The sequence below is a fragment of the Pseudoliparis swirei genome, chromosome 5 (genome assembly GCF_029220125.1).
Source record: "Pseudoliparis swirei isolate HS2019 ecotype Mariana Trench chromosome 5, NWPU_hadal_v1, whole genome shotgun sequence".
NCBI classification, from domain to species: domain Eukaryota; kingdom Metazoa; phylum Chordata; class Actinopteri; order Perciformes; family Liparidae; genus Pseudoliparis; species Pseudoliparis swirei.
In genome coordinates, this window is record NC_079392.1 from 1,601,774 (window position 1) to 1,627,703 (window position 25,930).

A 25,930-nucleotide genomic window follows, 5' to 3' on the forward strand; every position below is an offset into this window, starting at 1 on the left:
GACTGAGACGTCCTCAAACTGAAGTGTGTACTTTGCTCATTAATGAAAGTCTACAGTTTATTGTTATTTAGTGTGTTTAACAAATGGATCCAAACACAGAACACGACACACAGACGACGAGACGAAAAGAAAACAACAGCTTTATTATCTGAGATTAGAGACCTGCAGATGGGCTGAGGCTCCCTCACAGGAAACACACACACACACACACACACACACACACACACACACACCCACACCCCCGAGGTGAACCAGGAAGCGGTTGCCTTTATGTTCTCACTTTGCTGCACAGCGTTACCGTAACCATTAAACTCCACGTTTTGTTTTTTTATGAAATAAAATAATCTTTAGTTTCTCATGTGTGGCAGTGAGACGTTTACTTTATAATAAAACTACGTCCAGTTAATCAGAAGTAAAAGCTTGTTTATATATATATATAATGTTAACGTTAATGTAGTAAAGGAGGGTTTAGTTTAGTTTAATAACTGGACCTCCGTTAGCTGACGCCTTAGCGGCCGCTAACCTCCACAGAAAGGACACGCAGAACCATAACGGTTCTGAAAGGGTTCTTTAAAAGGCTTTGTGGTTCTACACAGAACCATCACCTACTGGAGAACCATTCTTTCATTTGAGGAACCTTTATAGGTTCTTTTAAGAACTCTTTAAGGACATGTTTCTTTAAAGAACCCTGGTTTGAAAGGTTCTTTGAAGGAACCATATATGGTGTCTTAAAGAACCATTTCTTGAAGGTTCTTTGAGACACTTTTATAGGTTCTTTGAAGAACTCTTGAAGGAAATGGTTCTCTAAAGAACCCTGTTTTTAAAGGTTCTTTGAAGGAAACATATATGGTACCTTAAAGAACATTTTCTTGAAGGTTATTTGAGACACCTTTATACTGTAGGTTCTTTGAGGAACTCTTTGAGGAAATGGTTTTCTAAAGAACCCTGGTTTGAAAGGTTCTTTGTGGAACCAGAAATGGTTCTTCAATGGCATCACTCTGAAGAACCATATTCGGTTCACGATGCTCCTTTATGTTTCCAATGTGCTGATTTCTCTGAATGTCTTCTTTTCTTCCAGTGAACGCCCGGCGGCCGAACTCCCTCCCGGTGGCGGCGGCTGTAGCAGGAGGAGGAGGAGGGGGGCGTGGCCTGTGGACGTCCCAGAGGCACGCCGAGGTGACCCTGAGGATGGGGGACTCGGGCCTGGCCGCCGAGACGCCGCTGACCGTCGGCCAGATGTTCGGCTCGGCCGTGGAGCGCTTCGCCGAGCACACGGCGCTCAGCTGGAAGGACGGCGAGCGGCAGCAGAGCCTCAACTACAGAGAATACTACCAGACGTGCCGCGCCGCCGCCAAGAGCTTCCTCAAGGTACAGCACGTCATGTCATGGTTAATCCAGCGGGATTAATCTGGAGCTTTTCATCTTTGTAGAAGAAGAAACCCAAAGAAACCCGGAGCAGTTCCTCCTCTTCAGGTGCAATGCTTACAAAAAACTGCTGTTGCTCAATGAGAGAAATTCCTCCCAGCTCTCATTTCACGATGTGAGAGAGTGCAGAGGGGCGTGGAGAGAGGCGCTGCGTTTAGCTTCGGTTCCCCTGAGGAACGGTTCCCCTCCAGACGCCGGGCGCTCACAACAAAGGAAACCTCACTCCTGTTGTTCAGGTTCTCTCAAAGCTAAAGGAAACACATCGCAGGGCCAAAGGTCAGCGAGGTCAGCGAGGCCTCGGCACAGAGCACTTCATTGTTCGTCAGCATGGAGACAGACACACAAACACACACACACCTACACACACACACACACACACACACACCTACACACACACACACACACACCTACACACACACACACACACACACACACACACACCTACACACACACAAACACACACACAAACACACACCTACACACACACACACACACACACAAACACACACACGTGCATGTGCAACATACCTGCACACCCTTCTTCAAAAGGAGCTTTCACCGTACACACAGAACAATAAAGGTTCTTAAACGGTTCTTTAAAAGTCTTTGTGGTTCTACGAAGAACCATCACCTACTGGAGAACCATTATGGAAACGGTGCCATTTGTTGAAGGTTCTTTGAGACACCTTTACAGGTTCTTTGAAGAACTATTTAAGGACATGGTTCTTTAAAGAACCCTGGTTTGAAAGGTTCTTTGAGGAACCATATATGAGGCCTTAAAGAACCATTTGTTGAAGGTTCTTTGAGACACCTTTATAGGTTCTTTGAAAAACTCTTTAAGGAAATGGTTCCTTAAAGAACTCTGGTTTGAAAGGTTCTTTGAGGAACCAGATATGGTTCTTTTATGGCGTCACTCTGAAGAATCATTTTGGTTCCAGGTGGAACCTTCATGGTTCTGCAGTGTCCCCCCTAAATGACTAAAGCATGTAAGCGGTATCCCGATGTTGTGATTCTGTGGTTGAGGACATTGATGTGTGTCTGCAGCTCGGTCTGCAGCGCTGCCACAGCGTCGGCATCCTGGGCTTCAACTCGCCCGAGTGGTTCATCTCTGACATCGCAGCCGTGTTGGCGGGGTGAGTTCCCTCCCTCTGGGGTTCATCATCAGCTCTGTGTGTGTGTGTGTGTGTGTGTGTGTGTGCATGTCTTCCATACCTGAGCAAAGACTTTCGGGTGTGATCCAGTTCAGCACGTAGACTCTTGATCGACAGGCGACGCCCAAACAGGAAGCTGATGAACTGCAGCGCTGAAAACAAGAGTGACCATAATAGTTCTGGCATTCAGTATTTACTCCTCTACATTGACAGGAATACACTGTATTTGATTCCCTCTCTCCCAGTAAATCATATCAGGGCCCCTGAGCTGAGTCTTGTGACCCTTTGGAGGGTTCTGACCCCATGTTGAGAGCCAATGGACTCAACTACCCAACCGTATGGTTAAAACTAGCTTCACCTCTTCCAGCTACAAGAGGAAAGAGCCGTCAACACGATGGCATCTGTGTTTATCTCATGAGACGATCCCTAGTGGAGGAGTTGAGTACTTCCACTCCTGATGACTTAAACAGTATTCAGAAGACTCCGGCCCAGAGGCTCCGGCAGAGAAACAACCCGCGTGATTCCCTCGAGCTAAAAGGGGGTCGAGAAATCGACTTTTGAGGAACCAAAACCGTTTGAATCAAGAACAGAACCCAGAAGAGTCTCACCAGACCGGAACTCTAAACTCTGTGACAGGACGACGTCGGCCCGATTGATCCGTGATTACGACAATGTCCTGGATGGCTGATTGTAAGGCGAGCAAACACAGAACCATGGAGGGGCCATCTGGAACCGAAAAGGGTTTTTCAGAGAGATGCCTTAGAAGAACCATTCTGGTTCCACAAAGAACCTTTCAAAGCAGGGTTCTTTAAAGAACCATGTCCTTAAAGAGTTCTTCAAAGAACCTTTAATGGTGCCTCAAAGAACCTTCAACACATGGTTCTTTAAGGCACCATTTCTGGTTCCTTTAAGAACCTTTCAAACCAGGGTTCTTTAAAGAACCATTTCCTTAAAGAGTTCCACAAAGAACCTATAAAGGTGTCTCAAACAAAAGAATGGTTCTTCCTAGAACCACAAAGCCTTTGCAAGAACCGTTTAAGAACCTTTACTAGTCTGCGTGCATTGAAGGGAAAGTGAGGAACACGTTGTGGTTACTCAAGAGATCAGCACATGTTCTCTCACACTGCGCTACTCGTATTGTTTGGGATGCGTCGGACTGAATGAAACTGCGGTTAGCTCGTCCAACTGGTCCTGGCGAGCTCAGGATTAGACTCTTCAACCCGGCAGGAGCCTGCAGGCCGTGAACAATGCTGCTCGGTCGGGTCTTTTGTCTCGAAGGAATGGAGACCGAGTTTCATCCGACTCCCTGAGTGTCAAACCGTCGAGTCTGACTTTAGGTTTTTGGTCCTCTACAGCGGGTTCGCCGTCGGCATCTACACCACCAACTCTCCGGAGGCATGCCAGTACGTAGCGGACAACAGCAAGGCCAACATCCTCGTGGTGGAGAACCACAAACAGCTGCAGAAGATCCTTCAGGTGAGAGCGGAAACACCGGCCGGCTTCAGGTAAAGAAAAGGCTGGGAAACAAAGGAAATTAATTTCTATAAGCTCCACATATTTCTGTTGCCACTATTGTCAGAGTTATTAATACTTCAGAGGCACGTCTTTTAGAACGGTAGAGATGCTGTAGTCTCCTCACAAATCAAATTATACTATAAATCAAATGTCCACTGACGCACCGCGGGGGGTTTCGGAGATGACGCAGCCAAAAAGAAATTAATGTCCATTTCGGGAAGTTATGATTCTAAACAAACAAAAAGAACAAACTAAACGCTGACACTTCCTCTCTGTGCTGATGCTGGTCAAAAACCACCGGCCACCCAGGTGCATGCTGGTCCTGTGCCTCCCCACCTCTACATATAACCACAGGTGCCCAGTGTTACCCAATCAGTGAATCCTAAAACTAAATGCATTTTAAAAAACAATCACAATGAACCAAACTAAAACTATCAGAAGAAAAAATCTCTTCTAACATATCAAAATATAACCTAAATAAGCAATGAATGATCAATATTGCTTTACAATAAAACTAAATACAAATGTCACAATAAATGGCTCCAGAAGATGCATTAAAGTGACTCCTCCATGGACAGACCACACGTCATGGGAGGATGCATCGTCTTCTGTGGCGTGACGAGACACACATGTTTCCTTCAGTTGCAGACGGACTGGTTTCACCACAACACATACTAAACACATGTTTAGAATGAGTATGCAACATACTAAAAACATATTTAGAATGTGTATGCAGCATACTAAAAACATGTTTAGAATGAGTATGCAACATACTAAAACATGTTTAGAATGAGTATGCAGCAAACTAAAACATGTTTAGAATGAGTATGCAGCATACTAAAACATGTTTAGAATGAGTATGCAGCAAACTAAAACATATTTAGAATGTGTATGCAGCATACTAAAAACATGTTTAGAATGAGTATGCAGCATACTAAACACATGTTTAGAATGAGTATGCAGCAAACTAAAACATATTTAGAATGAGTATGCAGCATACTAAAACATGTTTAGAATGAGTATGCAGCATACTAAAACATATTTAGAATGTGTATGCAGCATACTAAAAACATGTTTAGAATGAGTATGCAGCAAACTAAAACATGTTTAGAATGAGTATGCAGCAAACTAAAACATGTTTAGAATGAGTATGCAGCAAACTAAAACATATTTAGAATGTGTATGCAGCATACTAAAAACATGTTTAGAATGAGTATGCAGCAAACTAAAACATGTTTAGAATGAGTATGCAGCAAACTAAACACATGTTTAGAATGAGTATGCAGCAAAATAAGAACAACCCCAGGTTTCTCTTCAGCACTGTAGCCAGGCTGACAGAGAGTCACAGCTCTGTGGAGCCGAGCATTCCTATAAACCTCAGTGGTAATGACTTTATGAACTTCTTTAATGAAAAGATTTTAACTATTAGGGACAAGATTAATATTCTCTTGCCCATAACCAGTGCCAATCTGTCCTCAAGTGGAATGGCCTTGGAAACCGCTGTATGCCCTGGTGTATATTTGGAGGGCTTTTCTCCCATCAACCGTGACCAATTATCTTCAACGGTTTCTACTTCTAACCCGTCTACCTGTCTCTTGGACCCATCCGTGAGGCTGCTTAAAGGCGCTTTGCCTTTAATTGGCGGCTCTCTATTAGATATTATCAATGTGTCTCTGCTAACAGGCCACGTACCACACTCCTTCAAGGTGGCTGTTATTAAACCTCCTGAAGAAGCCCACTCTGGATCCAGAGGTGTTGGCTAACTACAGACCGATCTCTAACCTCCTTCCTCTCCAAGATCCTTGAGAAAGTGGTCGCAAATCAGTTGTCGACTTTCTACATCATAATAGTTTATTTGAGAAATTTCAATCAGGATTTAGAAAACACCACAGCACCGAGACAGCACTGGTGAAAATTACAAATGACCTCTTAATGGCAGCAGATAAAGGACTCCTCTCTGTCCTGGTCTTGTTAGACCTTAGTGCTGCATTCGACACCATTGACCATGACATCCTGTTACAGAGACTGGAGCAGTCGATTGGCATTTCAGGCACGGCACTAATTTGGTTTAAATCCTGCTTATCAGATCGATCTCAGTTTGTATTTGGAAACGATGGCGCCGATAACCACCAACGTTAATCACGGAGTTCCACAAGGTTCTGTGCTTGGACCAATTTTATTTACCTTATACATGCTTCCTTTGGGCAATATTATCAGAAACACTCCATAAACTTTCATTGTTATGCAGATGATACTCAACTATATTTATCGATAAAACCAGAGGAGAGCAACCAACTCGGTAAAATTCAAGCATGTCTTAAAGACATAAAAACATGGATGACCTGCAACTTCTTGATGTTAAACTCAGACAAAACCGAGTAATTTTAATCGCCCCTGAGCACCTCAGAGATCAATTATCTGGTGATGTGGATTCTGTAGACGGCATTGCCTGGCATCCAACACCACTGTAAAGAATCTTGGCGTTATCTTTGATCAGGACTTGTCCTTTAACTCCCACGTAAAGCAAATCTCAAGGACTGCATTCTTTCATCTACGTAATATTTCAAAATCAGGCACATCTTGTCTCAAAAGATGCGAAGAAAAATTGGTTCACGTTCGTTACTTGAGACTGGATTACTGCAACTCCTTATTATCAGGCTGCTCTAATAAGTCTCTTAGGTCCCTCCAGTTGATCCAGAATGCTGCAGCTCGTGTTCTCACTAAACTAAGAAAAGAGATCACATCACTCCTGCACTAGCTGCTCTGCACTGGCTCCCAGTAAAATCAAGAATCACTTTTAAAATTCTTCTCTTAATTACAAATCCTTGATTGGTGATGCACCATCATATCTTAAGGAGCTTGTAGTACCATATTGCCCACTGAGAGCTCGGCTCACTAAATGCGGGACTACTTGTAGTTCCTAGAGTCTTAAAAAGTAGAATGGGAGCCAGAGCCTTTAGTTATCAAGCTCCTCTTTTATGGAACCAGCTTCCACCTTCAGTCCGGGAGGCAGACACAGTCACCTCGTTTAAGAGTAGACTTAAGACCTTCCTCTTTGACAGAGCTTATAGTTAGGGCTGAATCAGGTTCACCTGGTCCAGCCCCTTGATATGCTGCTATAGGCGTATAGCTGCCAGGGGACGTTTAGGATGCACTGAGTACCTATCTCCTCTTTTCTCTCCTTAAGGATGAATTTTCATCTCTCCATCACACGTTACTAACTCTGCTTTCTCCCGGGTCCTTGTGACTTCACGTCTCATGGGGTCGCCGGACCCTATGAGACGGCATAGATCCTATCTGCCTGATGGATCGCCGAGGTCTGGGTCGTGGAATTCCTGCTCCTGACTGCGCCACTGTCCTGTTGAGACTCCGCCCACTGTTGAGACTCCGCCCACTCCTCCTCCCCACCGCCATCTGCCTGATGGATCGTGGAGGTCTCCATCGTGAATATGCCTACTATGAACTATTCATACACTCTGTCATATTCATTGAATGTATTTTAACTCTAAATCTGTCCTTCTGTACACATTACATCTATTGCATCTGTCCATCCTAGGAGAGGGATCCTCCTCTGTTGCTCTCCTGCAGGTTTCTTCCCTTTTTTTTCCCCCTGAAGGGTTATTTGGGAGTTTTTCCTGGTCCGATGTGAGGTTTTGGGGCAGGGATGTCTATGTGTACAGATTGTAAAGCACTCCGAGACTAATTTGTAATTTGTGAAATTGGGCTATACAAATAAACTGAATTGAATTGAATTGAAACTAAAACATGTTTAGAATGAGTATGCAGCATACTAAACACATGTTTAGAATGAGTATGCAGCATACTAAAAACATGTTTAGAATGAGTATGCAGCATACTAAAACATGTTTAGAATGAGTATGCAGCATACTAAAACATGTTTAGAATGAGTATGCAGCAAACTAAAACATGTTTAGAATGAGTATGCAGCAAACTAAAACATATTTAGAATGAGTATGCAGCAAACTAAAACATATTTAGAATGTGTATGCAGCATACTAAAAACATGTTTAGAATGAGTATGCAGCATACTAAACACATGTTTAGAATGAGTATGCAGCAAACTAAAACATGTTTAGAATGAGTATGCAGCATACTAAAACAACCCCAGGTTTCTCTTCAGCACTGTAGCCAGGCTGACAGAGAGTCACAGCTCTGTGGGCCGAGCATTCCTATAAACCTCAGTGGTAATGACTTTATGAACTTCTTTAATGAAAAGATTTTAACTATTAGGGACAAGATTAATATTCTCTTGCCCATAACCAGTGCCAATCTGTCCTCAAGTGGAATGGCCTTGGAAACCGCTGTATGCCCTGGTGTATATTTGGGGGGCTTTTCTCCCATCAACCGTGACCAATTATCTTCAACGGTTTCTACTTGAACACGTCTACCTGTCTCTTGGACCCCATCCCGACGAGGCTGCTTAAAGACGTTTTGCCTTTAATTGGCGGCTCTCTATTAGATATTATCAATGTGTCTCTGCTAACAGGCCACGTACCACACTCCTTCAAGGTGGCTGTTATTAAACCTCTCCTGAAGAAGCCCACTCTGGATCCAGAGGTGTTGGCTAACTACAGACCGATCTCTAACCTCCCTTCCTCTCCAAGATCCTTGAGAAAGTGGTGCAAATCAGTTGTGCGACTTTCTACATCATAATAGTTTATTTGAGAAATTTCAATCAGGATTTAGAAAACACCACAGCACCGAGACGGCACTGGTGAAAATTACAAATGACCTCTTAATGGCAGCAGATAAAGGACCCCTCTCTGTCCTGGTCTTGTTAGACCTTAGTGCTGCATTCGACACCATTGACCATGACATCCTGTTACAGAGACTGGAGCAGTCGATTGGCATTTCAGGCACGGCACTAATTTGGTTTAAATCCTATTTATCAGATCGATCTCAGTTTGTATTTGTTGACGATGGTGACGCGATAACCACCAACGTTAATCACGGAGTTCCACAAGGTTCTGTGCTTGGACCAATTTTATTTACCTTATACATGCTTCCTTTGGGCAATATTATCAGGAAACACTCCATAAACTTTCATTGTTATGCAGATGATACTCAACTATATTTATCGATAAAACCAGAGGAGAGCAACCAACTCTGTAAAATTCAAGCATGTCTTAAAGACATAAAAACATGGATGACCTGCAACTTCTTGATGTTAAACTCAGACAAAACCGAAGTAATTTTAATCGGCCCTGAGCACCTCAGAGATCAATTATCTGGTGATGTGGATTCTGTGACGGCATTGCCCTGGCATCCAACACCACTGTAAAGAATCTTGGCGTTATCTTTGATCGGGACTTGTCCTTTAACTCCACGTAAAGCAAATCTCAAGGACTGCATTCTTTCATCTCGTAATATTTCAAAATCAGGCACATCTTGTCTCAAAAGATGCAGAAAAATTGGTTCACGCTTCGTTACTTGAGACTAGATTACTGCAACTCCTTATTATCAGGCTGCTCTAATAAATATCTTTGGTCCCTTCAGTTGATCCAGAATGCTGCAGCTCGTGTTCTCACTAAAACTAAGAAAGAGATCACATCACTCCTGCACTAGCTGCTCTGCACTGGCTCCCAGTAAAATCAAGAATCACTTTTAAAATTCTCTCTTAACCTACAAAGCCTTGATTGGTGATGCAGCTCCATCATATCTTAAGGAGCTTGTAGTACCTTATTGCTCCACTAGAGAGCTACGCCACTAAATGCGGGACTACTTGTAGTTCCTAGAGTCTTAAAAAATAGAATGGGGGCCAGAGCCTTTAGTTATCAAGCTCCTCTTTTATGGAACCAGCTTCCAATTTCAGTCCGGGAGGCAGACACAGTCACCTCGTTTAAGAGTAGACTTAAGACCTTCCTCTTTGACAGAGCTTATAGTTAGGGCTGAATCAGGTTTGCACTGGTCCAGCCCTTGATATGCTGCTATAGGCTTATAGCTGCCGGGGCGTTTAGGATGCACTGAGTACCTATCTCCTCTTTTCTCTCCTTAAGGATGAATTTTCATCTCTCAATCACACGCTTACTAACTCTGCTTTCTCCCGGAGTCCTTGACTTCACGTCTCATGGGGTCATCGGACCCTATGAGACGCATAGATCACTGGATCTGGGCGGGAAATTTCCCGCCCTGACTACGCCACTGTCCTGTTGAGACTCCGCCCACTGTTGAGACTCCCCCCCTCCTCCTCCACGCCATCTGCCTGATGGATCGTGGAGTCTCCATCGTGGAATATGCCTACTATGAACTATTCATACACTCTGTCATATAAAGTTTAAAAATAGTACCAGAGCCTGGGAACATAAAATACTATACGCTTTATGGAAGTATATAGGAATCACTAGTACAACATTCTTTGTTCATGATACTAAATTGATTTTCGATCCAAATGAGCATACTAACTCTGTTAAAATTAGCAGTCTTGACATTTACATGATGCCTGATTTGAGTACTTGATCAAACATGTAATTAGATCGCCCATAGATCCCAATCAATTCCATCTGTGATGTGGATTTGACCTTCCTGACCTTACCATGACCTTTGAGATTCGACCCAAAATCTGTATGTCGGATGAATAACAATCATCCCACCAAATTCAGATCGGTCAATCTTTGATTCTCTAAGATTTGACTTTCATGACCTTGTGCTCAGATCAAAATTAATCAACTGGTCCCTGGACTATAACATCATACAATCTGTCATGGATTCGAGCAATCTTTTAACTAAATCTTGCCTTCTGCTTGACCTTAATCTCATCGATTGCACCTAAGAACAATCATCACACAAATTTCATGCGATTCGGTTAAATACTTTTGAGTTCAAGATTTTGACCTTTTCATGACCTTTGACCTTTGACCCGATCGATCCCAAAATCTAATCAACTGGTCCCCGGATAATAAACAATCATCCCACCAAATTTCATGCGAACGTTCATTTTTGAGATTTATAACACGCATACAAATAAATAAATAAATAAATACACGGCGATCAAAACATAACCTTCCGGCATTTTCAATGCGAAGGTAATGAGTATGCAGCATACTAAAAACATGTTTAGAATGAGTATGCAGCATACTAAACACATGTTTAGAATGAGTATGCAACATACTAAAAACATGTTTAGAATGAGTATGCAGCATACTAAAAACCATGGACCGATCAACTGATCATCTGATCAACTGGTCTCTCAACGCAATTGACACCGTCTTCTCGAGAAGCTTGGGTTCGGGAACTGCCCGTCCTGCGGGACGCTGCAGCTGGTTACACGATGGACGTGTCGCAGCCTAGCAGCCTTTCCGTGGAGGACGATGACATCTAATACCGGAACTATGATTACAGGATTTCTGCTGTTTGGATTTGGCGTGCCCTGGTTTATCGGAAAATTAAGGAACGGTGACAGCGTTAAAAAGCCCCTAAGGCTGCCCGACGAAATTGGATCGATTTGAAAATGGGAGGAAAGTGGTGGAATAGCAGGTGCGCTAAATTGGATGTAGCTGCTGGCAGACCAAACAATCCCAATCTTATCTGCTGGCTCCTCAACCAGAACGGTGCCTTGGCCAAGGCCGTTACTGGAACAACAACTCCCCTGAAGATCGCTGGTGAGAACCTCTCTCATTCCTTCCCCTATCCACAGACACCTGTGGTTGTTTTCCCAGGACCTTTCAAGGCTATTCCATGGCAACGACCATCTTATGGACTGAGAACTCTGTCTGTTGTGGCCTGGGAGGACGACATACCAGAACACGCACACGAACTTTCAATAATACTGATTGCATTCACTACCCCTCCCCCATCCCACGCCCTGCTTTTTACCCCCAGTGGGACCGGACGGGCTGTGGCTGGCGCTGCTGTGTTGGCGCCCGGACCGCTGGCTGCTTGTCGGTGCTGGTTACCTTCTGCCCCAATGGATGGGCTTAGATCACCCAGTTGTTGGATTACCTCCCTCCCCTTCCTACTCGTTGCAAGTCATGTCTAAAATGTATGTGCTTATGTGCTAAGGTGTTTTTTCCTGCTCCCACACTGTACCCTCTCGGGGCATAGTCACGTTGGTGTTTCGCCTTCTTCCCTCATGTTATGCTGTAATCTTTCATCCACCCTTTCTTGTAATTTCGATGCTTTTGTACCTGTACTCTGGCAAACGACAAATAAATATATCAATCAAAAAATCAATGTTTAGAATGAGTATGCAACATACTAAAAACATGTTTAGAATGAGTATGCAGCAAACTAAAACATCTTTAGAATGAGTATGCAGCATACTAAACACATGTTTAGAATGAGTATGCAGCATACTAAACACATGTTTAGAATGAGTATGCAGCATACTAAACACATGTTTAGAATGAGTATGCAACATACTAAACACATGTTTAGAATGAGTATGCAGCAAACTAAAACATGTTTAGAATGAGTATGCAGCATACTAAACACATGTTTAGAATGAGTATGCAGCATACTAAACACGTTTAGAATGAGTATGCAGCATACTAAACACATGTTTAGAATGAGTATGCAGCATACTAAAACATATTTAGAATGTGTATGCAGCATACTAAACACATGTTTAGAATGTGTATGCAGCATACTAAAAACATGTTTAGAATGAGTATGCAGCATACTAAACACATGTTTAGAATGAGTATGCAGCATACTAAACACATGTTTAGAATGTGTATGCAGCATACTAAACACATATTTAGAATGAGTATGCAACATACTAAAAACATGTTTAGAATGAGTATGCAGCAAACTAAAACATCTTTAGAATGAGTATGCAACATACTAAACACATGTTTAGAATGAGTATGCAGCAAACTAAAACATGTTTAGAATGAGTATGCAGCATACTAAACACATGTTTAGAATGAGTATGCAGCATACTAAACACGTTTAGAATGAGTATGCAGCATACTAAACACATGTTTAGAATGAGTATGCAGCATACTAAACACGTTTAGAATGAGTATGCAGCATACTAAACACATGTTTAGAATGAGTATGCAGCATACTAAACACATGTTTAGAATGAGTATGCAACATACTAAACACATGTTTAGAATGAGTATGCAGCATACTAAACACATGTTTAGAATGAGTATGCAACATACTAAACACATGTTTAGAATGAGTATGCAACATACTAAACACATGTTTAGAATGAGTATGCAACATACTAAACACATGTTTAGAATGTGTATGCAGCATACTAAACACATGTTTAGAATGAGTATGCAGCATACTAAAACATATTTAGAATGTGTATGCAGCATACTAAACACATGTTTAGAATGTGTATGCAGCATACTAAACACATGTTTAGAATGAGTATGCAGCATACTAAACACATGTTTAGAATGAGTATGCAGCATACTAAACACATGTTTAGAATGTGTATGCAGCATACTAAAAACATGTTTAGAATGAGTATGCAGCATACTAAACACATGTTTAGAATGTGTATGCAGCATACTAAACACATGTTTAGAATGAGTATGCAACATACTAAAAACATGTTTAGAATGAGTATGCAGCAAACTAAAACATGTTTAGAATGAGTATGCAGTGTGGATTCATCCTCCATCTTTTAGTGCACTTTCCAGACTGATGAAAGTAATCAATCCAAGCGGCGCTAAAGCATCATAAATGCTTGCAGACGGTATTGCAGTCTTCTTATTCACTAAAGCTGCTTTATGTACTCATACATAATGCTTTTGTTTTTGCATGTTGTTTGTGTTGCAGGTTGAAGACAAGCTGCCGCACCTGAAAGCCATCGTCCAGTACAAAGATGCCCTCAAAGAGAAAAGACCAAATCTGTACTCGGTAAGGCCGCCATGTGTGTTCTCGGCAAACGTGCAACAATTTGTTTGAGTTGGATCCTCATCATCACCGTCCGAGTGATTTTTGTTTGTCTACCGCAGTGGGCGGAGTTCATGGAGCTGGGGCGCGACGAGCCCGACGAGCCGCTCGACGCCATCGTCTCCAGCCAGAAGCCCAACCAGTGCTGCACCCTCATCTACACCTCGGGGACCACGGGCCAGCCCAAAGGAGTCATGCTGAGCCACGACAACGTGAGTTACACCAGCCTGTAGTCCAGTTAAACCATGGACTCATTAAGGCTGTAGTCCTGTTAAACCATAGACTCATTAAGGCTGTAGTCCAGTTAAACCATGGACTCATTAAGGCTGTAGTCCTGTTAAACCATAGACTCATTAAGGCTGTGGTCCTGTTAAACCATGGACTCATTAAGGCTGTAGTCCAGTTAAACCATGGACTCATTAAGGCTGTAGTCCAGTTAAACCATAGACTCATTAAGGCTGTAGTCCAGTTAAACCATAGACTCATTAAGGCTGTAGTCCAGTTAAACCATAGACTCATTAAGGCTGTAGTCCTGTTAAACCATGGACTCATTAAGGCTGTAGTCCAGTTAAACCATGGACTCATTAAGGCTGTAGTCCAGTTAAACCATAGACTCATTAAGGCTGTAGTCCAGTTAAACCATGGACTCATTAAGGCTGTAGTCCAGTTAAACCATAGACTCATTAAGGCTGTAGTCCAGTTAAACCATAGACTCATTAAGGCTGTAGTCCAGTTAAACCATAGACTCATTAAGGCTGTAGTCCTGTTAAACCATAGACTCATTAAAGCTGTAGTCCTGTTAAACCATGGACTCATTAAGGCTGTAGTCCAGTTAAACCATAGACTCATTAAGGCTGTAGTCCAGTTAAACCATAGACTCATTAAGGCTGTACTCCAGTTAAACCATAGACTCATGAAGGCTGTAGTCCTGTTAAACCATAGACTCATTAAGGCTGTAGTCCAGTTAAACCATAGACTCATTAAGGCTGTAGTCCAGTTAAACCATAGACTCATTAAGGCTGTAGTCCTGTTAAACCATGGACTCATTAAGGCTGTAGTCCTGTTAAACCATGGACTCATTAAGGCTGTAGTCCTGTTAAACCATGGACTCATTAAGGCTGTAGTCCAGTTAAACCATAGACTCATTAAGGCTGTAGTCCTGTTAAACCATAGACTCATTAAGGCTGTAGTCCTGTTAAACCATAGACTCATTAAGGCTGTAGTCCTGTTAAACCATGGACTCATTAAGGCTGTAGTCCAGTTAAACCATAGACTCATTAAGGCTGTAGTCCAGTTAAACCATGGACTCATTAAGGCTGTAGTCCTGTTAAACCATAGACTCATTAAGGCTGTAGTCCTGTTAAACCATGGACTCATTAAGGCTGTAGTCCTGTTAAACCATGGACTCATTAAGGCTGTAGTCCTGTTAAACCATAGACTCATTAAGGCTGTAGTCCTGTTAAACCATAGACTCATTAAGGCTGTAGTCCAGTTAAACCATAGACTCATTAAGGCTGTAGTCCAGTTAAACCATGGACTCATTAAGGCTGTAGTCCTGTTAAACCATAGACTCATTAAGGCTGTAGTCCAGTTAAACCATGGACTCATTAAGGCTGTAGTCCAGTTAAACCATGGACTCATTAAGGCTGTAGTCCTGTTGAACCATAGACTCATTAAGGCTGTAGTCCAGTTAAACCATGGACTCATTAAGGCTGTAGTCCTGTTAAACCATAGACTCATTAAGGCTGTAGTCCAGTTAAACCATGGACTCATTAAGGCTGTAGTCCAGTTAAACCATAGACTCATTAAGGCTGTAGTCCAGTTAAACCATGGACTCATTAAGGCTGTAGTCCTGTTGAACCATAGACTCATTAAGGCTGTAGTCCTGTTGAACCATAGACTCATTAAGGCTGTAGTCCAGTTAAACCATAGACTCATTAAGGCTGTAGTCCAGTTAAACCATAGACTCATTAAGGCTGTAGTCCAGTTAAACCATGGACTCATTAAGGCTGTAGTCCAGTTAAACCATAGACTCATTAAGGCTGTAGTCCAGTTAAACCATAGACTCATTAAGGCTGTAGTCCAGTTAAACCATAGACTCATTAAGGCTGTAGTCCTGTTGAACCATAGACTCATTAAGGCTGTAGTCCTGTTGAACCATAGACTCATTAAGGCTGTAGTCCAGTTAAACCATAGACTCATTAAGGCTGTAGTCCAGTTAAACCATAGACTCATTAAGGCTGTAGTCCTGTTATTACAAAACTAGTTTTCATACACATATCTTATTCACTTATAGGAGGTATAAAGCACCGTCATAAACTCTCCCCATTGTTTGAATGAAGGATAAAACAATAAGGTGTCCCGTTGAACGCGGCGCTCTCTCCTCGCCCTCAGATCACGTGGACGGCGCTCTCCATCAGCCACCACGTGGGTCTGAAGGACGCCACTCGCTCTCAGGAGCAGGTGGTCAGCTACCTGCCGCTCAGCCACATCGCGGCCCAGATGGTCGACATGTGGGTCACCATGAGGGTCGGAGGGGCGACCCACTTCGCCCAGCCGGACGCGCTGAAGGTGAGCTCCAGCAGAGGTGAACCACACTATGTGGCCCACTGTGAACAGAGAACAACATTTAAACATGTTTATAAGACAAAATGATTAGAAATCATCAGCAGACTAAAATCATTCATGCAGTTTGTCTCGATTTAAATATTTGTTAAAAACAATGAATATGCATATCTCCTGCATGCAGAGACAAAACCCAAATCACTTCAAGAAAAATATATTTTGCACAGAAATCAAGTAAGTTAAATGTTGACAAAAATAAAAAAAATCTTTGAAAAAAAAATCAGAGGAAAAAAATAAACAAAAACATAATTCTGATAAATTATGATTATCTTAAAATAAAAAAGATGCTAAATGTAATCTCAGTTTTCCAGCCTAAGATCAGGAGTATTTCATAGTTTAGGGGCATAAAAAACAGAAAGGATTGATTGATTGAGTTATTATCTGTGATCTTTGAGCACTCATCATGTGCATCATCTCTCCATGAAAGATGCCATCGGTCCGCTCGGCTCCTCATGTCTCCGGGCTTCTCTCATGTCGCCATCACCACCTCAAACCCACACGAGTGATACAGGAGACATGAAAAGCTCCTCTGAAGTGTTTGTGGTGTCAGATTTAAACCTTTCCTGTCACACGAGAGCCGTTCACGACCGACGCCATCCTGTGTGTCAGGGCTCTCTGGTGACCACGCTGAAGGAAGTGCGCCCCACGGCCTTCATGGGCGTCCCGCGCGTCTGGGAGAAGATGCAGGAGAAGATGAAGTCCGTCGGCGCCAAGTCTTCCACCGTGCGCAGGAAACTGGCCATCTGGGCCAAAGACGTCGGCCTGCAGACCAATCTGACCAAAATGAACCAGTACGTAGATGCGTTATTACCTTCGCACTGAATATGCGAAAGGTTATGTTTTGATTGCCGTGTATTTATTTATTTATTTGTATGAGTGTTACTCGCATAACTAAAAAAGTATTAAACCGAATCACATGAAATTTGGTGGGATGATTGTTTATTATCCGGGGACCATTTGATTACATTTTGGGATCGATCGGGTCAAAGGTCAAGGTCAAGGTCACGAAAAGGTCAAAATCTTATTTTTACCATAGCATGGCCAATTTTTATCCAATTGGCATGCAACTAATGCCAACATGTTTATAATTCAATGACCAATCTTGTGATATGTGAAGGTATGCGCTCTACCGAGTGCCCATTCTAGTTAAATTACAGTTTTATTGAGACGCGCTTCATCCATCCTAGGTTCTCTCTTTTTAAGGTGATGATGACACGGTGTCTCATTATCTGTCAGAAGGTGGCTTTATGGTCATGACATGACCCCAGAGTCTAGATCCATGAGGGCAGCTCTGTGAGGTTGCGCTTTGAGCTAAATGCTAAATAGCTGCTATATTTCACTTACAATCACAAATGTTCACCTCGTTGTGGCACGAGAGGAACGAGTCAGAGCTTCACCAAACTTGACAGGATCCATCGTCCGGGTGTCACGAATGTCTGCGCAACACTTCGGGGCGATCCGTGGATTCGCTGTTGAGATATTGACGTTTGTTGGCGTCTCCCCTCAGAGGCGGAGCCGCCGCTGGCCGCACGCCGCTCAGCTACCAGTTAGCCAAAAAGCTGGTGTTCAAAAAGGTGCGCAAGGCCCTGGGCCTGGACCGCTGCAGCCGGTGCTACACGGGCGCCGCCCCCATCACCAAAAACACCCTGGAGTTCTTCCTCAGCCTGGACATCCCCGTGTACGAGCTGTACGGCATGAGCGAGAGCAGCGGGCCTCACACCATCTCCACCCCCGAGGCCTTCAAGCTCACCAGGTACACATCCTTTCTTTTGACTCTTGACATCCGACTCGAAGAACGTCGGCGACTCATAAATGTCTGTCGTCGCCCCGCAAGCTGCGGCAAAGAGATCCCGGGCTGCGAGACGAAGCTGCACAACCCGGACAAGGAGGGCAACGGCGAGATCTGCTTCTGGGGCCGCCACGTCTTCATGGGGTACCTCAACATGGCCGAGCGGACGAAGGAGGCCCTGGACGACGACGGCTGGCTGCACTCCGGGGACCTCGGCAAACACGACGAGGGCGGGTTCCTCTTCATCACCGGGAGAATCAAAGGTATGCGGAGCTGAACCGGGTCGTATTTGTTCTTGCTCATGTAAATAAGAAAGGCTATGTTTTAAATGAATACATAAAGACATCATAATGATAAGGGGGGATTATGAGGAATATTCTGCATGAATGTATTGTAAAGCATGAGCAGAAGACACTGTTTTATTATTCTAACTTGTATGTGGGGACAAATGTAATAATTTCTATGCTGCATGAGAATAAACGAGATGTTATTGTTTAGAGATGATCCTTAAACTGGATGCGGGTGAAACCTGAGGCGCTACTTTTATTTTGAAGGCAGGATATGAAGTTTTGACAAAAGCTAGCTTAGCGAAACAGAACGTCTGCGTTGTTTGAATCGGCCAATGGGGCGAGCCTTCAGGTGAACTCCTTGTCTATCATCTTTTCCATTCATTATTGTTAAACTTTAAATCATTGGATCCCGAGGCCCCGGGACTCGGGGTTTGAATTACTCTTCAGTTCTTATCCTCGTGAGATAACAACCTCCAACAGGTGACTTGTGTCCTGGAGACATTGTTGTTCTCTTAAGCCGAGGAGCGCTCCTCTTCATCGCGACGAGCGAAGTGACTTTACGTGTGATGTCGTCCTGCAGAGCTGATCATCACGGCGGGAGGAGAGAACATCCCTCCGGTTCCCACCGAGGACGCCGTGAAGGAGGCGGTGCCGCTGATCAGCAACGCCATGCTGATCGGAGACAAGAGGAAGTTTCTGTCCATGCTGCTCACCGTCAAGGTATCGATCCTCAGAGGTCACGGGGTCACGGCAGGACGGGGAGGGAAAGCACGAGGATTCAGGAATCAACTAATAACTTAATAAAGCTCTAATTGAAGGTCTGAGGTCATTGACGGGGAAATGATAGTTCAAATGTTAATAAAGATCTCATTAATTATCGATCATTTAAAATTAACTTTATAAATCCGCCTTTGACATTTAAAAGAACATTTTTATTGTGTTCGCAATTTTCTAAAAACTGTTGTTCTCTAAGTTTACATCTCTTATATTTCATGTCCACCTTCAGCTATTGTGTAGTGAACCTTTAGTGAACATGCTAGAGTGTGTGTGCACATGTTCAGTGTTGTTTATTGATCTGTTGAACACCGTGAAGAGATGCGATGGAGATGAAGAACGTCTGAACTCTGTAAACATCTCATCATATCTCTGATCTCATCTCAGAGAGATATGTATCTCCTCTTAACTGTCGAACAAGGGGCAGAAGATAAGTGAAGCGTTTTGCTTTTAGACGTTTCTTTTCAGATGCTGCCACCTAGAGGGCATCAGGGGAACTGACCAGATATATTAATGATTTGAATGGAATGGACAAGAATGATTATACATATATTATATATAATATATATTATATATCTAGAAATTATATATATTATATATTATATAAATATAATATATATGCATATAAATAAATATATATTATATATATAAATATATACATACATATAATATAAATATATATATAAAGAAATATATTTATATTTTATACATATATAAATAAAATAAATAATGATGTGCCATAATTCAACTTTTGAGATGTTACAAGTTACAAGTCTTTTATTGTCAGATGCACAGAATGACAGGGTCAGACTGGGCACTGAAATTCTTAGGACAAGGCACCACACAACAACTACTATAGCATAACATAGCAAACATAATATAACATAACATGACATACACTCTGTACAAGTACTCTGAACATAGTTTACATGTAATAACATATAATGACCTGACTAAATATCCAAGATACATATACAATACAATATGCTAAAACATATACCAACCTATACATATAATACTAACATATATACATATAACATATAATACACATATAGTAACATAAAATAAAATAAACAAATGGGAGTACAAAATGGAGTAGCAGGTAGTGTTCTTCTCTCCAGTGCCAGATAAACCCAGAGTCGGGCGACTCAGAGGACGAGCTGACACCAGAAGCCATCGAGTTCTGCAGGAAGTTGGGCAGCAACGAGCCCAGATCTGCAGAGTCATGGGTCCAGCCTCCGCATCCAAAGTGATCACCAAGGTCCATGACTGAGGGTCCAGACGCATGGGTCCAAGTATCCAGGGACCATGACTTCTCCCAGGTCCAGGACTCCATGGGTCCATGACGGAAGGGTCCATGACTCCAGGGTCCATGACTTCATGGGTCCATGACTTCATGGGTCCATGACTCCATGGGTCCATGACTTCATGGGTCCATGACTTCAGGGTCCATGACTCAAGGGTCCATGACTCCATGGGTCCATGACTTCATGGGTCCATGACTCAAGGGTCCATGACGGGTCCATGACCCATGGGTCCATGACTCCATGGGTCCATGACTCCATGGGTCCATGACTACATGGGTCCATGACTTCACGGGTCCATGACTTCAAGGGTCCATGACTCCATGGGTCCATGACTATATTGGTCCATGACTCCAAGGGTCCATGACTCCATGGGTCCATGACTCATGGGTCCATGACTCCATGGGTCCATGACTCCATGGGTCCATGACTCCATGGGTCCATGACTACATGGGTCCATGACTCCATGGGTCCATGACTATATGGGTCCATGACTATATGGGTCCATGACTACATGGGTCCATGACTCCATGGGTCCATGACTCCATGGGTCCATGACTCCATGGGTCCATGACTTCAAGGGTCCATGACTCCATGGGTCCATGACTCCATGGGTCCATGACTCCATGGGTCCATGACTACATGGGTCCATGACTCCATGGGTCCATGACTCCAAGGGTCCATGACTCCATGGGTCCATGACTCCATGGGTCCATGACTCCATGGGTCCATGACTATATGGGTCCATGACTACATGGGTCCATGACTTCAAGGGTCCATGACTATATGGGTCCATGACTACATGGGTCCATGACTCCATGGGTCCATGACTACATGGGTCCATGACTACATGGGTCCATGACTCCATGGGTCCATGACTATATGGGTCCATGACTACATGGGTCCATGACTTCAAGGGTCCATGACTATATGGGTCCATGACTACATGGGTCCATGACTTCAAGGGTCCATGACTCCATGGGTCCATGACTCCATGGGTCCATGACTCCATGACTCCATGGGTCCATGACTACATGGGTCCATGACTTCAAGGGTCCATGACTCCATGGGTCCATGACTTCAAGGGTCCATGACTACATGGGTCCATGACTCCATGGGTCCATGACTTCAAGGGTCCATGACTACATGGGTCCATGACTACATGGGTCCATGACTCCATGGGTCCATGACTTCAAGGGTCCATGACTCCATGGGTCCATGACTATATGGGTCCATGACTATATGGGTCCATGACTACATGGGTCCATGACTTCAAGGGTCCATGACTACATGGGTCCATGACTTCAAGGGTCCATGACTATATGGGTCCATGACTACATGGGTCCATGACTCCATGGGTCCATGACTTCAAGGGTCCATGACTACATGGGTCCATGACTCCATGGGTCCATGACTATATGGGTCCATGACTCCATGGGTCCATGACTTCAAGGGTCCATGACTCCATGGGTCCATGACTCCATGGGTCCATGACTACATGGGTCCATGACTCCATGGGTCCATGACTCCATGGGTCCATGACTCCATGGGTCCATGACTTCAAGGGTCCATGACTCCATGGGTCCATGACTCCATGACTCCAAGGGTCCATGACTCCATGGGTCCATGACTCCATGACTTCAAGGGTCCATGACTACATGGGTCCATGACTTCAAGGGTCCATGACTCCATGGGTCCATGACTCCATGGGTCCATGACTCCATGGGTCCATGACTACATGGGTCCATGACTCCATGGGTCCATGACTCCATGGGTCCATGACTCCATGGGTCCATGACTTCAAGGGTCCATGACTCCATGGGTCCATGACTCCATGGGTCCATGACTACATGGGTCCATGACTCCATGGGTCCATGACTTCAAGGGTCCATGACTCCATGGGTCCATGACTTCAAGGGTCCATGACTACATGGGTCCATGACTCCATGGGTCCATGACTCCATGGGTCCATGACTCCATGGGTCCATGACTCCATGGGTCCATGACTCCAAGGGTCCATGACTCCATGGGTCCATGACTACATGGGTCCATGACTCCATGGGTCCATGACTATATGGGTCCATGACTACATGGGTCCATGACTCCATGGGTCCATGACTCCATGGGTCCATGACTCCATGGGTCCATGACTACATGGGTCCATGACTACATGGGTCCATGACTCCATGGGTCCATGACTACATGGGTCCATGACTCCATGGGTCCATGACTTCAAGGGTCCATGACTACATGGGTCCATGACTACATGGGTCCATGACTTCAAGGGTCCATGACTCCATGGGTCCATGACTACATGGGTCCATGACTCCATGGGTCCATGACTCCATGGGTCCATGACTCCAAGGGTCCATGACTCCATGGGTCTATGACTACATGGGTCCATGACTCCATGGGTCCATGACTCCATGGGTCCATGACTACATGGGTCCATGACTCCATGGGTCCATGACTCCATGGGTCCATGACTACATGGGTCCATGACTCCATGGGTCCATGACTCATGGGTCCATGACTCCATGGGTCCATGACTGGGTCCATGACTCAAGGGTCCATTACTATATGGGTCCATGACTCCATGGGTCCATGACTATATGGGTCCATGACTACATGGGTCCATGACTATATGGGTCCATGACTCCATGGGTCCATGACTACATGGGTCCATGACTTCAAGGGTCCATGACTCCATGGGTCCATGACTTCAAGGGTCCATGACTTCAAGGGTCCATGACTCCATGGGTCCATGACCATGGGTCCATGACTTCATGGGTCCATGACTTCATGGGTCCATGACTCCATGGGTCCATGACTCCATGGGTCCATGACTTCAAGGGTCCATGACTCCATGAGTCCATGACTCCAGGTGTCCATGACTCCAGGTGTCCATGACTCCAGGTGTCCATGACTCCAGGTGTCCATGACTCCAGGTGTCCATGACTCCAGGTGTTCATGACTCCATGACTCCAGGTGTCCATGACTCCATGGGTCCATGACTCCATGGGTCCATGACTCCATGACTCCAAGGGTCCATGACTCCATGGGTCCATGGGTCCATGGGTCCATGACTACAAGGGTCCATGACTCCAGGTGTCCATGACTCCATGACTCCAGGTGTCCATGAGTCCAGGTGTCCATGAGTCCAGGTGTTCATGACTCCATGACTCCAGGTGTCCATGACTCCAGGTGTTCATGACTCCAGGTGTCCATGACTCCATGACTCCAAGGGTCCATGACTCCATGGGTCCATGACTCCACATGAGGGTCCATGACTATATGGGTCCATGACTCCAGGTGTCCATGACTCCAGGTGTCCATGACTCCATGGGTCCATGACTCCATGGGTCCATGACTCCATGGGTCCATGACTCCATGGGTCCATGACTACATGGGTCCATGACTCCATGGGTCCATGACTCCATGGGTCCATGACTCCATGGGTCCATGACTCCATGGGTCCATGACTCCATGGGTCCATGACTACATGGGTCCATGACTTCAAGGGTCCATGACTCCATGGTTCCATGAATGCAAGGGTCCAAGAGTCCATGGCTCGTAAAAGTAATATTTGTAATAATCTAGAGGCCTGAAGTGTTAAAACTCGTTAAAAAAACCTGTTAAACAATCAAAATGGTTGACAATTAATTTCCTAATCGTTTCATTCAGTCGGACAAATACTGTTTTAAATAATAATAAATAAATCTGAACTCAAACCTGGGACCCGCCCGTCGTGGCGAGTCGATGACATCGAGTCGACCGCGAGGAGTGAAGCGAGTTCTGAGCCTTTACCGAGCGTTCCTCTCGTCTTCCTCAGGCCCGACGATGAAGCTGAAGAGGCCGGTGGTGGCGAAGATGTACAAGGAGCAGATCGAGAACTTTTACAAGGAGTCGGCGACCCCGACGACCCCCGACAACCCGCCGCCTCCAAAATAAGAGCCTAGAGCTCCTCCCCCTCCAGACGCGCCTCGGTCAGCCATTTTTATCTCGTACATTTGTTCGTCTGCCTTAAGTTACGTCGTTCTGTCTCGGTTTACATTTGAAAATAAGATATCGTAAAATAAAAAGCTTTATGATTTTTGAAGACGGTTCAATAAGTCGGTCGACTCTGGACGATGATTTCCGACACGTGAAGTATCGGCAGCTGGAGGCGGAGAGACGTCGGCGCTTTATTCTTGTTACTGCTTTTCTTGAGCCGCGAGACGGAATTACATTTTTTTAAAGTCGATGGGATGTTTTTTTTAAGAATTGTTGAACATGTTTTTCTTTATTTATTTCTGGTTTGCCAAAGTTTACGTGAACTCCAGATGAAGAATTACCTTGAGAAAAGATTCCATTTGCAATACAGCGATCATATCTGCAGATGTTTTCGGGCATTTTACGTGTTTTTGGTGTTTTTCTTCTCATCTCCGTCAGCTCGGTTTCAAAGAACATTTTGTTGTTGTTGTTTACAAGGTTATCAACAAAAAAAAAGACAACAATTTCTGGTAGTTTCAGTTAGAAAAGTTATTGAAATCCACCTCATAACTTTAGTTTTTCATGCTGTGAAACATCATTGAAGCCATATATCTATATCTATACATCTATCTATTGTCTTTTGTAATTGTAAAGTCACTGTTGAAAGTCCTTCTGTGATTTTTTTGTGGAATATTGTAAATATGCATTTGTTTATTATCATCTTTTTTGTGTGCAATTCATCTTTTCCACACATTTTATTTTGAAAATCTCATGAATTATAATTGTTTTGCACTCAAAAGACTTACTTGGAATGGGAAATGTACAAAAGTAAAACATGACGTAAACGTTTGAGGTCTTTAACCCTTAAAGACGTTCAACAGAGAAAACGGGTTAAAAAAGGAAGTGAAAGAGTTTGTCGTCCTCAGAGCCGATTGTAAATGAAGTAAAGGTGTATATTACGGGCGCATCGTCAGGGCAACGTGAAGGTGGGCTCAGAGTAACTTAAAGTTCAGGGTAAATGAAACAGTTCTGACGTGTGTGTCGTTGAATAAGGGAATGACGGTGACCTCACCCGACCTCAAAGAGTCTCGTTTGACCTTCAGGGTGAAATATGAACGAAGGAGAAGAAACAAGTTTGTTTCTGTCCAGAGACGTGAATGTTTGACTGTTTGATCAGCTACGAATAAAAGAGTTGAATACGCTGCTGAA

The 25,930-nt window shown here is 44.0% G+C and overlaps 1 protein-coding gene across 1 annotated transcript in view; it reads left to right on the plus strand.

Annotated features, from left to right (window-relative positions):
* Window positions 1-25,930, plus strand: part of acsbg2 (acyl-CoA synthetase bubblegum family member 2) — a 43,972-nt gene extending 18,042 nt beyond the window's left edge. Inside the window, exons 4-15 of the mRNA XM_056415012.1 lie at window positions 1,079-1,368; window positions 2,470-2,558; window positions 3,932-4,052; window positions 13,851-13,931; window positions 14,030-14,179; window positions 16,362-16,538; window positions 17,202-17,383; window positions 18,100-18,345; window positions 18,427-18,644; window positions 19,252-19,391; window positions 20,567-20,674; window positions 24,506-25,930. Coding sequence (XP_056270987.1) covers window positions 1,079-1,368; window positions 2,470-2,558; window positions 3,932-4,052; window positions 13,851-13,931; window positions 14,030-14,179; window positions 16,362-16,538; window positions 17,202-17,383; window positions 18,100-18,345; window positions 18,427-18,644; window positions 19,252-19,391; window positions 20,567-20,674; window positions 24,506-24,700 — 1,997 coding nt within the window. The 3' untranslated portion in view covers window positions 24,701-25,930. The remainder of the gene's footprint in view (window positions 1-1,078; window positions 1,369-2,469; window positions 2,559-3,931; window positions 4,053-13,850; window positions 13,932-14,029; window positions 14,180-16,361; window positions 16,539-17,201; window positions 17,384-18,099; window positions 18,346-18,426; window positions 18,645-19,251; window positions 19,392-20,566; window positions 20,675-24,505) is intronic.